The sequence below is a fragment of the Neodiprion fabricii genome, chromosome 1, assembly GCF_021155785.1.
Source record: "Neodiprion fabricii isolate iyNeoFabr1 chromosome 1, iyNeoFabr1.1, whole genome shotgun sequence".
NCBI lineage: Eukaryota > Metazoa > Arthropoda > Insecta > Hymenoptera > Diprionidae > Neodiprion > Neodiprion fabricii.
This window is the reverse complement of record NC_060239.1, coordinates 2,626,446-2,643,204: the sequence shown is the minus strand read 5'-3', so window position 1 is coordinate 2,643,204 and position 16,759 is coordinate 2,626,446. Positions and strand designations below refer to the sequence as shown.

General features: G+C 42.8%; 1 protein-coding gene across 2 annotated transcripts; it reads right to left on the bottom strand.

Moving 5' to 3' along the window:
* Positions 1-2,512: 2,512 nt before the first annotated feature.
* On the bottom strand, positions 2,513-15,635 carry LOC124180913 (homeobox protein abdominal-B-like). Of its 2 annotated transcripts, none has more exons than XM_046566840.1 (2): positions 12,281-15,635; positions 2,513-4,006 (listed from the first exon to the last, which is right to left on the bottom strand). In XM_046566840.1, exons 1-2 carry the CDS (start codon positions 13,362-13,364, stop codon positions 3,522-3,524), a joined length of 1,569 nt encoding a protein of 522 aa, XP_046422796.1. In that variant the 5' UTR covers positions 13,365-15,635; the 3' UTR covers positions 2,513-3,521. The 2 variants fall into 2 exon arrangements, with proteins under 2 accessions (XP_046422796.1, XP_046422804.1); XM_046566848.1 differs by having other exon boundaries at positions 2,513-3,967.
* Positions 15,636-16,759: the final 1,124 nt, after the last annotated feature.

Genomic DNA, 16,759 nt, shown 5'->3' with positions numbered 1-16,759 from the left:
CGTTTCAACGTCTTTAAACTGTGCCGATTTAACGAAGGTGCGGCAATTGATGCGGATTCCAATTGATTGGAAAAATTGAATCTATTTCACACGTCGTATGTTCGCAAATATTTATTTAATATATTTACTCTTCTTTTGTCCCTTCGTCTTCGTCAAAAGTCATGTGTAATTAATTCAAAAATCAATTACCTACTCGTCAGTTAAACCAACCGAAATACCATCCGCTTAATTTTCAAAATTATAGCTTCGTATAAAAATTGTGTTCATTTAATAATTCAACAAATATACGCATATGAAAATTTTTCATTTCAGAGCAATGAATTTCACCCGTAAATGATAACGTAACGTACGTGGGGGGAAAAAAACGCCGATTTCTAAATGCACGTTGCTGTATTATACATGTACATAATTATAAATAGCTATGACGTTTCGGTTAATTGTATAATATAATAATAGCTAATAACTCTGCAAAATAAATTTCGATGTCATGTTAATTACCTCGAATTTAGAACGATCGGTTTTATTTTTCATTATGTTTTCTATGTCGCTATTGCTATTGCTATTACTATTGTTATTATTATTATTATTGTTATTATTATCATCATACTATTATTATTACTATTATGATTGGGGTTATGTGTATCAGAGAATGACTTTGCATAGGGTTAAATTTAGTCTAAATTTTTTATTATTTTTTTTTTTTTGTTTCTTTGCGTCTCTTCTCTTATTCTCTTTCCTCGTTTTTCTTTCATTTAATTTTATTACATAATATAATTATAAGAATCATAGGTAGGTACGATAGTTGCGATCCTTGGTAGGCAATGAGTACGACGATTCTTTTTTTTTTTTCTACTTTTTCGCGGAGACTGCAGCAGGAGCAATAACGAATAATATCTCCGTATTTGTTTGTTGCTTATTTTTTTCTTTTCTTTTTTTTTTCTTCTCCATCCAACGATTAATCCTGATTTTACATTATTTTATTTTACTTTTCTTTATTCTACACCTCATCTCTTTCATCCCATACTTTATTATCACTAAGAAAAAAAAGAATTTCTCTCCAACTCTGCACACATTCGCCTGCACGTCCTTACGATTTTCAATCAATAGTTTGTTATCATTGCTATCATTAATCTATCAAACACGCGACTTACTCCCGGATCTCTCGAGTCTCAGAGGTTTGACGTTTTCCCAGAAATCACACGAATTTTAAATTCACCGGGACAATTATTACCAACAAGCACGCGGCAAAATTATATTTAAAATAATTACGTGTCTATATCAGATCAAATCACATTTCGCAAGATATTCGAAGGTAATTTTCAAGCGAAGCTAATGCGCGGGAATTTTTTTTTTTTTTTGTCCTTTCTTAATTTGGAAACAGTTCTTTCAATCTTCGTCTGTTGTAATAAAAAAAAAAAAAAAAACATCAAAAATCTGTTCGAAACACGAGCTCGTCAATTTCTCATTCTCGAAGATCCGTTCGTAAATCGACGCAACGTGAAACTCAACAACAAAGCGTACTTGGGGTAATATTACACAATAACAATAATAATAATAATAATAATAATAATAATATCGTTTAACCTGCCGTGCAGGGCTGAATTAATTTCTTGTCTGTCTTTCTTGCCCCTAAAAGCCGCGAAAATATAAACTCGTGATCCTTGATCACAAGGTACATCATGTAGACCCTGCATATACGCCGAAGAAGAAAAATGGGGATGTGGGTGGAGGATTTGCCCGACCGGAAGTTGCCTAATTAATTACAGATAATACACGAGAATGGTTAAGAAACACTAATTAATCACACTAATTACTTAATGCGATAAATTTTTCTTTCTCGTCGTACAGGATATTATAAAGACCGAAGGAACTACTACTCCTATACATGTACGAATTGTATATGCATCATATACAAATATTTACGGATTGGACAGATTGCTTCGTGATTCTTGTTAAACTTTTCTTTCTTTCTTTCTTTCTTTCTTACTTTCTTTCTTTCTTTGTTCATACTCCTTCCCGCACTCTCACTCTCGCGCACGCACTAAAACATTATTCGCCCTATGTATGATACATATACACATTCACGCAAACACAATCGCACATTATCGGTGTATTGTTATATTTATACATATAGTTGCTTACACATCATTTTCGCAGAGGCGTATATTATACGCGCGCACACACACACACACACACACGCACGCAAACGCAGAAATATACACGTTACACATTATTACACGTACATTCAACATCCGCGCATGCGTATCCAAAATACGCGCTGGATTTTTCACATACAGTCGCGTAGTCGGTTGGCGATATATATGTAAGCGTACAATTTTCTTGTACATATCGCGAGGCGTATTAAATTAGCAGTATTGAAATCTTCTAACTATTCCATTAACTTTTTAATCGCAAGACATTGCGACGCGTGTAGGTATATAACATTACCGTTAGCATAATCATATTATCATTATTATCCGTACAATCGCCTATATAATATATGTATATGTATATATATACAATATATAATATACAATATATGTATATATATATATACATATAATTAGTAAATTACCGTTAAAATTATCGTTACAATATATAATCGTTATCGTTTTATACATATACACAGATACATATTTTTATTGCATATATATGTATGTATGTATGTGTGTATGTATGTATGTATGCATGTATGTATGTATGTATGTATGCACGTGTGTACGTAATATCGCAATTTGTCAATTAACATACGCGCACTTTGCACACAATAACATCGACAGTCCTATAATTCACCGCTGTCTCTGAGTATATATATATATATATATTATATATAATTACATATACACACACGTATATTATATATATATGTATATGTATGTATATAAATTATCTACCGCAGGTTTGCAAAATGGTCAACGTTCTCCGCGATAGTAAAAACTGCGTCACGCGAATAGACGGAAGAGTGCCGATTAAATAGAGAATCGTGAGGAAGAAATGACGAAAAGAAAAAGAGAAAAAAAAAGAAAAAAAAAAATCAAACGGTCAAATCGCGTATCGACAAGTACATTTATTAACGGGGTATTGATTCTCTGGGGTTGATTCGGCGTTTTGAAAACAGTGAATCCAAGGTGAAAAAATAATACGTCGTTAAGCCTGATACGGGAGGCGCACCACTTCACACCCTGAGACACCCTTTGCGGGATAAAGTTTGAGCTTGAATTTCACGCGGCGAGTCCGTGGGAAGTCTGATGAAGCAAGTGCTGCTGGGCGGCGTGAGCCGCGTGAGCAAGCTGATGATTCCGCGAGTGTATCGCCGCCGCGGCGGCGGCGGTCGATGCCGAATGGGCCCCGATCTGGGCCTGACCAACGCCGTGGAGTCCGTGTCCGGGGACGTGGGCCCCTCCGCCCCCCGGTAGCAGGCCGTGGCCGTGAACGCCGACGCCCCCGTGGACGCCGGGCGCCGCTGCGGCGTGGCCGTGAGGGTGGTGGTGGTCGAATACGACCCCGGAGTAGGCCACGGGTCACTGATGATGCTTGGCGGGTCCGTTCGCGTGGTGCGCCTGCGCAACTACGTGGTGACCGGAAGGCGGATGGCCGCCAGGGTGGTGGTGGCTTCCGGCGGCCCCGTGGTGATTCGCGTTGTTCGCGTTGCTGTTGTTGTTGTTGTTGTTCTGCTGCTGCGACTGCCGCTGGCTGTTCTTCTTGTTCTTCATCCGCCTGTTCTGGAACCAGATCTTGACCTGCCGCTCGGAGAGGTTCAGGTTCCGGGCGAGCTCCCACCGCTTCTGCTTCGACACGTAAGCGTTGAACAGGAACTCCTTCTCCAGCTCCAGCGTCTGGTACTTCGAGTAGGGTTTGCGCTTCTTGCGCACCGTCACTTGGCCCGTCCATTCCAGGGGATTCCCACCGCCGCAACCGACCCCCATTCCTCCGACGCCGACGCTCACGCCGACGCCCGCCAGTGATGCTGCGGGAAACAACGAGGATGGGGAGGAACCCCACATCACTTAACACAATTAGTTTGCCTGATAGAGGTTTCTTTTGCGGGGGGGGGGGAGGGGTGGGTTTGCACACATTCACGATTACTTGAATCGGTAACCCTGGAACGGTAACCTCGTTATTTTATTTTGTTTTTTTTTTTACCTATTTCAGTAACGGGGGGTGCAAAAAAAAAAAAAAAAAAAACAATCCAATTTTGTAGATTCCATCATATCGTCAAGGGTCCCCTGTAGGAGGATCTCATTTTCTTCGTTTTCTTACAAAGAATCACGTGGGTAGAAAAAACTTGTCTACTCTCGGATAATGAAATTGAATTTTGGTCGGTGTCTCGAGTCGGAAAATTGAGCTGTTCTCCCGTAGCGAGAAATTTAACTTAACGGAGGGGTTGTTTTTTCACCCCCACCGTTACCGTTCCAGAGTTAGTCGAGTTGAGAATGATTTTTGGATATATTTTACTCGACCAGGGAATCAACGAAGATATCCGTATTCACATATCTCGTCCGATAACTTCGTTAGATTGGATTAAAAGACACGCCGATTCCCTGGCGCGTTTATCCACCGCATCAAGTGTTGGTAGAGTATCTATTACAAGGGTCTGATGACTTTTTGTGAAAGTTACGGGCTGGAGTGCTGGGTGGATATTGTAAAGCTGCGACTTCTTTGTGATTTTTTTTTAGAAAGTCGAGATTTTCGATAAAACCGATATCTTCGAGGCATTTTCTATTTTTAATTTTTTTCCTTCTCATTTCTGTTATCCAATTTTTTTGTTTCATAAAACCACAGTGTTGTTAAAAGAATTTTATAGACTTTCCAAGTATAATGATGCAGGTAGAGAGATAAAAGTGAGAACTTATAAAATGTTCGCTCTCACGGCTAGAGGCATTCAAAGTAAAAGTGAAGCTATTGAACTTATTGAGAATATAATAGACCGCGGAGTTATTTACCGAGGAGATAATATAAATATGGCAGCTATGTTTCATCTCGTGTACATTGGGTGATATTTGGAAAGTATAGTTGTTAATTAACGTAGTATCTGCGTGCACAAATTGATGCTGATAAGTTTGTATTTCATTCCTTCGTCTCCGTGATATAGTTAGCCAATATTCGTTTCAGAATCATGAAATCGTCTCTGCGAGAAAACTAAATGAATATCGTTTTATTTATTCTTACATACTCGAACAAAATTGTACTGAGATGAAATATTGATTCACAAATTGCAAATAGTCGATACCGGGAAAGTGTGTATCTACGAAAAATCCAAATTCTCACTCGGTCCAAATACAGGAAAATATATGCGTGAATATTAATCACTGCCCAGCCCGTGATTCTCACGAGTTATTCAAATTCCGTAACAGATACAAATTGTTCTACATATATAATGTGAAATTAACAGTTTTACCGTGATCAGGGAAATGGATAGAATTTTCTTAATAACGGTTCGAAAACAGCAGAAGAAATATGCCAAGAAATAAGTAGAGAAAAAATGTACAGCTCAACAACTGCTATTCTTAATTGCACGATAACCGTCTGGCGAAAAAAAAACAAAAATAAAAATAGAATTGCATTTTTACATGCAACTATAAAAAAATTAAAAAACAAAATACCTGTGTGCAAGAAGATGGAAAGAAAAAAAAACGCTAAAAAAAAATTCATAAAGTGAAACGTAGATTTTGCAAGAAATTTTTGATTAAAAAATTTAAGAGAAGATCTCTCGATATTTGGCTTCCGTTTCATCTTATAATAAGGCAAAGAGGATCTCTGTTGCGTAATTAATTTCCCACGGCACAGAATTATACGTACGTATGTATGCGTGTGTGTAGATAGATACAAGATGCGTGAAATACATGTATAGGCATAATTCCGCGTAATTAGAAAAATATTGAAAACAGTTAGGTAAGTCGGGATTGCATGCAACGGGATAATATGACAGCGAAATATGCGGAAAGAGTTGCTTTGACGTAATTATTCGATTCGGCGTGGTCGGTGTGTCATGCAGGCCTCGGCGTACCCAATATTAAAGTTAAATAAAATTTTAATAATAAATTAACGACCGTCCCGCGTGCCGTTAAGTCGATCCACCGTCGTTCGGTTGCAAGAAATAACGATTACAATATCAGTATTTCTATTTTTGTTTTTGTTTTTTTTACATTTCTCAGTTACTTTTCTCCCTCGTTTGCACGCTACTTAATTAATTTTTTACTTCAAACATACGGTTATTCGATTCTTGCCGATCTCTTGTTCCTTTCTTTATTCGTTTTTTTCTGTTTTCTTTCTCATAGATTTTTCTCTTTCTCTTTTTCCTCGTATTCCTTAATTTTGTCTCATTCTCGGCCTCATTCATCGATATATGTACAAATATATATATATATATTTATATATATACACATATATATCCATCCGTATAACGTACCGCGGGACGTAATTAGCCATTTCAAATTTATAACCACCGCGCATTACGTTTGCATGTATATATAATACATGCGTATGTAATGTAGATACATATTTACACACTTGTGTGTAAATCGTTATTTATAGTGAAATTAGCCGCCTGACCGTGTCGAACAAAATTTCTACGTGTATATATTTGTATTATTATGTATAATATAAATACACGTACATGTATATCCTAGATGCAGGTAATATCGGTGCCTGTATAACCCAAGAGCGTGTGTCGCTGTAAGTCCCCCCCCTCTCTCTCTCTCTCGCTCTCTCTCTCTCTCTCTCTCGCCGAGGAGATGCTGCGCCGCGTGGACCACGTTGGGATGGAAACGATATAATTGGACCAACGGCCTACTGAACGGCTCGGTAAAGGTATTTCGACCGGAATACGCCGGGACGGTTAGTATAATAATCGACGATGCAGGAAGACGCGTAGGCAGAAATCCAGTCGAACTTACCGCGTGATGCATATATTTGGAAAGGCGGCGGAGTGTGTAAGGTGTTTCAATGATATTAACGGATATTAAATTCCGCGTGATGCGCGCTCGATTCCTTGACGAAATTGTCGAGGGGGGCGATTATAACCGATCGAACGAGTACCAGAAACGGTAGAATCGCCGTCAGGTGCAGCGTTAACCGATTATCGAACGTATGTAATATCTTTATACCGTGCAACATATTTTTTCCATCCTTTTTCGTCGCTCTTTTTTTTTTTTTTACTTCTCTATATATAAATATTAATAAATAAGTAATATATCCCGTATAGCGGTTTCTCTCGGTTATTAGTGGATATTTAGCGTTAAGCAACGCTTTCGATGATATATTTTATGTCCTATCAGTTATGCACGCACACCCTGACACCGTGTGGTATATACGTAGAACTGTGATACGTGAATTTATGAAATCCGTTACAAATTGTGAAACAGCGTGTCTGAGCCCTGTAATAATTTTACAAAGTTGGCTTATTCAGTGTTTCAGGTCATAATTATATGCTCCGAGCTACGCGTGTATTCTCTCATCACTTGCAATTAACGCGTAAATAATATAGTTGTGATATCGGTGTCCGCATATTAATTTCGCAAAAAAATCACTGCCTTTGATTTGAAGTAAAAACTGGAGTGGTGTAATTAATCTAGAATCACAAATTAGTTGGAACTGCTTTCAAATTCCTACGTGTAAATATATACAAAATTATACCGCACAGGCAACGCATACCTCGTATTTTTCCTTGTTTATCGATACATCTCACAATCAGCGAGGCTCGGCAAAGATTATACTGATCTTGGGATAAGCACGTATGCAAATCCGGATACCAATTAGCGTGAAAATTAAACCTCTCGCGCTCAGTCTTTATATCCTTATTTAACATTTTCGTCAAGTTTTGCGTTTCTTTTTTTATTTTTCATTTCGACGCAAATACCTTCACGCGTAATGATTAATTAGACGAACAAAGAGAACAACGATACAAAGAAGAAAAATACGATCCAGGTTATATCTGGATATATTCTGAAGCAAATCCTACAGACAACTGCAATATCGTTTGTAACGTGAAAATATTTTGGTATTCGTGCAATTCGTTTCGACGATTATTGCATGGGTCACGAAGTCCCGATAATTGTTTTCGGAACTCTCGAATGCTTGAATAGAGGAGAGAAAAAGGAAAAGAAAATGAAAAAAGATGAGAAAAAACAGAGTGGAATTACGAGTGAAAAATTTTTAAGTAAATAAAATAAAAATTTATTAATCGAGTACGTCGCGCGAGGTTTTGTATCAGCCTTGGCTTGTAATATATATATGTATATATATATACCGCGTGCATGAGAGCGTGCCTGGAATAACTTCTGACGTAAATCGATCGTTGTTGCTGTTGCTGCTGCTGCTGCGTGAAATCCACAATTTTACAGAGAAATCCTAAGGCTTCAAAGCCTGGCTCTACACATGTGATAATATAGAAAACAATAAGCTGCCAAATTGATCGATGTGTCAACTCGTTAATTACGTATGATGAATTTTAATTACTCATCAGTTATCAATTGATATTCGTGTGAGTAACAATTGAACGATGAAAAGAATAAAAATCCATCGCGATAAGTAAAATATCATATCCATACCTGGAGCGTTAGAAATTTCTGACTATTTTTCTTCTTTTTTATTTATTTCTTTATTTTTTTATTCCATATCTTCGTACAATAAATTCCACTAGGACTACGAAATATCCTAGAAGTATCGACGAGTTGTGTAGAAATTGCCAGGAAAACTAAACCAAGATGAAACTGAGGAGAGCAAAAGGATGAAAAGGGTTGCGAGGAGGGGGATGAGAACGGAGAGTGTGGCGGTAGTAGTAGGAGGGGAGGAGGAGGAGGAGGAGAAGGAGGTGGATGAGGGTGAGGAGGGAGGGGGAGGTATTTGAGACGAGAACAAGTTCGCCACGTCGGGAATTTACTTTTGGTTAGATATAGGAGAATAGAAGCTCGAGTGCTCGACTGGCATGATGATAGCCGAAAGATAAAGAGGGAAATGTAGCTGCGCGGCACACTAACAAAGTGAGAGAGAGAGAGAGAGATAGAGAGAGACTCACATACCGCACAAATACGAACAAAAAAGCAGATAGGCAGGGTAAGCGAGTAGAACACAGGGGTTGGAGTCTCGCGTGTGACGAGGGAGTCAGCTTCGAGCTTTTCGGGTAAGTCGATATTGTCCGCATTATTGAGGCTGATTTACTGTAATCTGGTTGGTACCTACTTTCCATTTCCGGAAATGGAAGACTTACGTAAAACCGTGAAAATCGTTCCTGCGAGAAGATCCATCCACCTCTCGTCCATTTACACGCGTTACGTAATAAAAATTCTAATTTCTTTACCCTAATATTTCTTATTCAACCTACAACGATTTCTTAAACTGTTCCATAAGAATTTCTAAAAAGTAATATTATATACCCAAGTACACACAAAAAAAAAAAATCCTGATCCAGATACAAGCGTTTGAAAAAAAAATTTCCAGCTTGAAATTTTTAGCAAACGCAATGTTGTTTTTTTTTTTCAGCTCTTGCTGCATTCTATGAAATAATTCTGCGGGTCGGAGCGGTGAGGAAATAGAAGGACAGATGATACCGCGGAGTTGTTGCAAGCAAACGGCAAAAGTGAACGGAGGAAAGCTGCGAGAGATAATACAGCTGCCATCTGTCGGCCGGCGTTTGTATCATTCCACGCGCATCCGCTACTTTGAAATGCGCGGCTGCCGCGTTATGCGTTGCATGTGATATGTTTGTCCCATATATAGCGGCGAAGAGTAAGAGAGAGAGAGAGACAGAGAGATTTGTAGAAGTAGAGAAAGCGAGAGAGGAAAAGAAGAGTCGGCGCTCTTTGGATATATATTGATAATAATAATGGTAACATCAATAATAACAAGTTACCGTTTAATTATATCGTATAGACTGGCTTACGGATGACGTAAACTCGAAAATTACACGCGAAGTGAGCCGTCCGCGTATCCTCACGATCAGATTTCTTCGACTGTTACAAGGTGAATCGTCGTATCGGTTCTTAATTCGATCGAGTCTTCTTCTTCTTCATCTTCTTCCTTTATTATTGCCGACGGATCACGAACGACGATTTGCAAGATCTCTCTCGACTTTCGACTTTATACAGGTCGACGAAACGATACTATAAAGAGATACAAAAGTACGCCTCGAGGTACGACGGTGGTTACATTTTTGACGACTTTGAGCGAAGATCTACTTGTAATTAACCGCCGATTTAAAAAAAAAAAAGACGATTTTAATTTTCCTTTTTTTTTCCGAGGTACGTATTACGCACGTGCATATAGAGTTGTAAAATATTGGCAATCACGAAATATGAATATAATATTGTTGATCGAAGCGATAATCGATGGAAAGTTTTCGCCTCTATACGCGTGTAATTTCGTTAATTATATAGTAATATCACGGTGTCCGATATTCGGCAATGATATTTATTGTTTATAATAACATATGCACCAGAATTATTTACATCGTCTTCTTTTTTTCCTATATTTTAGGATCGTTTTTTATTCAACTACCGCGGTTTTTCATTTTTACCTTTCTTTTTTTTTAGTTATGTTTTCACCTATCTTTTTTTCGACAGATTAAGCAATCGATAGGACGCGGAGTTGTAGGTACCTGAGCGTGAAACGGTGCCGGTTAGCTGAGGAAAAGACCGGTTTCTAAAATTAATAATGTTGCTTCTTCGTTTTTTCCTTCTCTCTCTTCTCGCTAATGAATCATTTTTGAGTCACGCATATCTTGTTCACGGTTCTTCATAGAATATGAAAAAAATAAAAAAGTTAAATAAAAATTACAGATCTTCGACACGAACGTCTCGAGGCATATTTCGCAAACCGGGGATTGGAATAGCTAAATACAGAAGTAAGACCTCAGAGGAGAATAAAAATAAAAACATAACATTGGTTAATTGACTTGTAAAACGTTATCAATTCTTTTAACGCTTTAGCTGTACAAGCGACTAAATGATTATATTGTTTCTTTTCAATTATGATTATAATCGTCTCCCCTTCCTCGTTCAAGTTAATAACTTTTCCACAGTTATCAACGATTGAGTTTAATAAATAAATTAACCGACCGACCAGTTGTCCTATTGTATAATACACGGATCTTGATATCAGCCGATCGTAAAACTCTCGTATATCATCACAAGATCCTTGCAGAGTGATAAAATAATCGCTTCACGTGTTTCATTGGTAAAAAATAGGGCACGAGGACAAGAAACAAAAACTAGACAACAACAACGAAAAAGTAAGTGAAAAGAAAATACAAAAAAAAACAAAAAAACCAACCTACACATGATCGACAGTAATTACTTTGTCGTAAAAATTTTTTTCTTTTTTGTTTGTTCGTCAGGACTATCGTAAGCGTTAGAAAGTAAATAAAATACAACCAGAACACTAAAGCAGCTACACGTTATACGGGATAAAAAAAAAAAAACTATTTAAAATGTAATCATAATTATAACATATCGTACGTGTATGTACATCATTCGGGCTGAGAAGAGAATCACGTTGTGAATTCATGCGGTCAAATATTTGCTATCGGACTGAAGTTTTTGATCGGATCGTGGATATGTCGAAACGGGGTCTTGAAAACTACCGGAGAGAAAAATAGAGAGAGAAAAAGAGAGAGAGAAAGGGAAAGCAATATAAGTAATACGAACACAAGCCTTGGCTAACGATAATACAAATTAGCGTGCGTGAAAAAGGAGTACGTTGAACGATGAAGAGCAGAGGAACCGACTCCGAGAGAGAAAGAGAAAGAGGGAAGGAGAGAGAGAGAGAGAGAGAGAGTCAGCGTATACGGAGTAAAGGAAGGCAGACGACGGACCAGCGGGTCGAGGAACGAGGCAGATCAGCTGATCGGAGGCGCGCGCCAGGGTTTACGAGTTACGGCCGCCAATAAACTCACCATGGGCCGTTGTTCGCTGCGACGTTTCACGGTTCGTAGGGGGACGAAACGGGGGGGGTAGAGGGAGAAGGGTGCGAGGGAAAACGCGTTCGAGCTCTCTTCACCTACATACGCACACGTACGCGTACCTAGGTGTACCGGTCTATACAGGCGTGAACGCGAAGAACGCATGAATGAACGAACGACTCTCACACACGTATGCTTTTACGTCGTGCGTCGATCCCACTCGGCGTTCGTAAGCGTACACGCACACGCGTGCATTACGCTGCAAAACACGTGGAACACGACGTTCCGCAGACGTCGAGCAACTCTTTTCGCGATCAACGAAACGACGGGAATGACGAAAGTGTAAGGTCGCGGGGGTGGCTCGAAATCGGCATCGATGCTTACCTGGAGGTGGATAAGGGCTGGAGGTGACCGGTTCCGGTGCCCCGTAGTTCCTGAGACTCCCGTATCCGTCGTGAGGAAAGGCCCCCTCGGCGGCGACCATGGCGGCGGCGGTCCTTCCCCGATCGTCGGCCGCCGAGGGTGTGAGGTAGGGTATACCGGCCTGGGAGTGGGGGTGGTGATGACCGGCGGTGTCGACGGGATGATGATGCCTGGCCGTCGAGTAGGGGGAGTAGTTGCACCAGCTTGGGGAAAAGCTCTGGTGGCAGGAGACGGCGGGGTCGCCGGCCGAGCCGGAAGTCGATCCGCCCCCGCCGGCGGAGGAGGTCGCACCGGTGGCGCCCCCCGACGAGTTGTAAGACTTATAGTCAGCGGGGGTGGGTCCGCCGGCGCCCCCCGAGGAGGCCGTGGCCGCCGCCGGTGACCAGAAGCTGAGAGCGGCGGCGGCCTTTCGGCTGTCCCTCGAGGATCCCGTCGTCGAGCTCGGGTCGGCCGCCAGGTTGTAGTAGGTGGGGGGGTTCGCGCCCCCGTAAGCCTGGTGGTGGTTCAGCGGGTCCGCCGCGGGCCCCGAAGCCCCGTAGTGGGCAGGGTCCTGGGGGTGGTGAGGGCTGTAGCTCCAGCCGCCCTGAGAGCCGCCCGTCGAGGAGTGCGAGTGCCTTATCACGCCGCCCGCCCCCGCGCCCGCCGCCCCTGAGGGCTCGACGCAGGGAACCTCGCCGTAGGTCGAACCGCCCCCGGGGGTGGCGGTCAGCCGCTTCGCCGGTATGTGGAGAGGACCCGCCGCGCTGTTGCTCGCGACCGACGAGGCGCTCGGTGACGTCGAACTCGCGCTCGCCGTAGGCGGGGGTGGAACGGTGCCGGCCGATGCGGGGGCGCCCGGGGAAGTCGGTGTCGTCGCCTGCGGGTGAGAGCCTGGCGTCGAGTTCTGCTGCTGCTGCTGCTGCGGCTGCTGCTGCTGTTGCTGGATCGGCAGGAGAGAGGAGGTCGGCGGTACTGGCGGGGAGCTGTCCTCGTAGAAGCCGCTGTTCATGATGTTCCACCAGGTCGTCACCCCGGCGGAATTCCCCGCTCCGGCGGCTGCACCCATCGGCGTGACGGAGCCAGGGTGGCCCACGCCGGAACCGCACAAGGGTGCGGCGTGAACATTGTCGTACAGTGTCGCCGTCGAACAAGCCACGTGATCGGCGATGGTGCAGATGGTGACGGTTTATTGCCGGGGTTATAATGATCGTGGATGAATCAGGCAGCGGGTTTTCGGTGATACGGATTTCTCACGACACCGGATACGTCGGGACGAACCCGATTGGTGGTTTTTAGTTTTATTTTTAGATATATGTTTTGTCGTTTTTTTATTGTTGGTATATTTTTTTTTTTTGTTTGTTTTTTGTTCACGTCAAACCGTTCACCACGATGACGATGACGATGACGAGGATGAGGCGGCGAGGAGGTCGGCGTTCCCGTTCACGTTGCGGCACAGCATCGTCGTCGTCGTAGTTCGCGGTGTAAATAAAGGAGACAGTCGCGTGTTGACCGGATGACGTGGGGTGGGGTGAAGGAGCGGTGGAGGGGGGATGGGGTGGACGGGGGGTGGAGAAGGGGGGGGGGGCAGAGACGACGCGGCAGACAGGTGGAGGGTGGCGGCCGTGAGGGAGAAGAGCGGGAGACAGACAGAGAGGGAGAAAAAGAGTGAGTGAGTGAGAGAGAGAGAGAGAAAGAGACAGAGAGAGAGAGAGAGAGAAGGACGTGTAGAGCGAGAGCGTGGGGAGGGTGGGAAGGTCGACGACCAAAATAAAAAAAAGAGGAGAACCGTGGAAGAGAAGTCGAGTTAGAAAAAGGCCGTTGATAAGGATGCGGAAGGGTTATTGTTGTTTGTTTTATTTTTTGCAGCGGAGGGGGGGGGGGGGGGGGAAGGGAGGAGGTAATCAGATTTGCATCATCCAGCAGCGATCGACGACGAGTCGGTCCAGTTTTGTTGTAATTATGTATTCGTAATTTCCAACGAAGCGAAGATTTTTAGATGAAACAGAAATAAGATACACACACGCGATTTAGTATGTTGATCGTGTGCAGGTATTATTATTATTATTATTATTATTATAAACGGTATATTTTATCGTCAACGAAGGGACTCGATCGTTGTTGTATCAAACAGTTTTCTCTGCTCTTTGAAACACTTGTCTGTTTTTTTTCGTCGTCTCTTATTGTTTATCACGCACGGTTATATGTGAAAAATTTTACCCCCTGCATACATGTATACATATACGTATATGGATATATATATGTACACACACACATATATATGTATGTAATGTGCATGCAAACGTATAAATCAGTCCGTCATTTCACAGGATCAACGAGACACTTGGCATGGAAAAAAAAATTACACCTGCTGTGGTGTACTATTTGGCAGAGAAGATGAGAAAAAACTACATATGTACACACACATATATATATATATATATATATATATATATATATAAATATCACTCCGAGCTCTGCACGTACTTTTCCCCTAACAACTGGATAGTCGACGATCCCTGGCGATAAGCCGAAGTCGTACAATCATCACGGTGTCGTGTAATTTATGCAAAACTGTCACCCCGAACATCACAATCTTCTTGCCTCTCGTTTCAACGAGAATTAGCAACGTTATTTGTGTACAGTTTGTACGGAAAGTGAGAGCTAGAGTGAGAGAGACAGAGGTGAAAAGATAACGAGGAAAAAAAAAATGGTTAATCTTCGTCTCGTTGCAGTTTATTATTTTTCGTAAATCTTTATTTACGTTGACGCTTTTGCTTGTCGCAGTTTTTTTCTCGTTTTTTCTCTTCTCATCCGTAAGTCAAAAAATGCAACAATCGCACTCAACCCCCCCGACACTGCGTGCAGCAATTAAATATCCACTCAAACGCCGAGGAGCGCGCGCGCGCACGCCTTTTCTTTTTTTTTTTCTCTCCCTCTTTCTCCGTTGCTGCTGCTTCTTTTTTTTCTTTTTTTTTTCCTCCAACGCCTTTACAAGCGTAACACTGGGTGTCCAAAAGCTGGTCCCGAGTGTTCGGCCGAGTAGAAACGCTCCGTTACGATCAGACGGCCCAGGCGGTGACCGTCCGTCCGTCTGGCTCCGACGAAAATACAGCAGTAGTAGAAGAAGCGGCTCGCAGTCCTTTCTCCCCCCGAAGGGCTGAGCGCCGGGGTGACTGACTGATACTCCCGGTTTTCTCCCTCGCGTTATATCGCGCGATAAATCCTTTCCCCCGAGTTTGTCGGAGGGTCGAAGAAGGAAGGGTCGCTCTGGCTTGTAGGCGCGCACGGTTCCAAACCAACGTCAACACGAAAGGGAGCCCCTTTCTTCTCGCTTAGCCTCGCCGAGCCGTACTGAGCGCTCACTGAGCTCCGCCGGCGCGAACTCCCGACGAACTCGATGAGCGCCGACCGCGCGATCTGTCGGCGCGCCCGTCAACCGCTCTATTCTGTCGCCGCTCACCCCTCCGCCCCCCCAATCACGCGACGTCTCGCGCTCTCTTTATCTCAACGTCTCCTTCCCTCCCGCCCAAATTCTCGGCTAGCTTCTCTTCTCGCGAGATCCGCTACCGCTGCGGGGAGAATCTCGATTCCCTCTCCTTGCGCGAACGGCGATCACAAGATTCGGGTCGACTTGGACGGTTTTTTAATCACTTATTTATTTCAAGAAATTTCTTTTTACCCTCGTTTTAGAAAAAAAACGCGATCCGTAACCCCAGGAACAATTACATTACAAGGATCACGCGTGCTACGAATTAAAAATCCCCCCCCCCCCCCCTGCCCCCCCCGCTTCAACGACGCCACGCGAAAGCTCTCCCCTACGAGCGGAGAAATTAAACTTGACCGAGTGAGCGAACGGCGTTTGACGGTAGCTTGCGGCAAAACCCCGTGGGGGCAAGGGAAAAGCACCAGCGTGCTCAGTGTACCGCAACAATACGTCGTTACGTCACGGTTCTACTGCAGTCTAAATCTCGGTACTTTTATGGGCAGTAAAGTAAAACGGTCCGACAACAATGCCTCTCGGTGGTTGATGTCGCTCTGTCCCGTGACTCCTCCGCGGCTTCGCACCGCCGGACCATACACGCGCCGTCACTACTTTGCAGCGATGCGCAAGACCGTTAATTTCTCGATATTACTCGTGTTGCGTGACGAAAATTTTGGCGAACCGTCGTTTCGGTTTTGGATTTCGACTCGAGTCTCGGCTACCGAATCATCATATTTTTGTAACGAAAACGGAGAGATTCGTTTCGACATGCCGAAAACTCGATACAAGATACAATTATTGCGGTCAATTTCTCTGTGCAGTTGATAAATCCGAGCGTCATGAGTGAATTTATGAGCCACGGATCGGAGAGAACGACTTCTGCAGGTATACGCGGCGTTGTTTGTTGTACACAGATCTGCGTTGGAGATCATGAATGGAGTTTATTGCGATCCGACTACCGCTAGGCAGGTGGTAGTAGG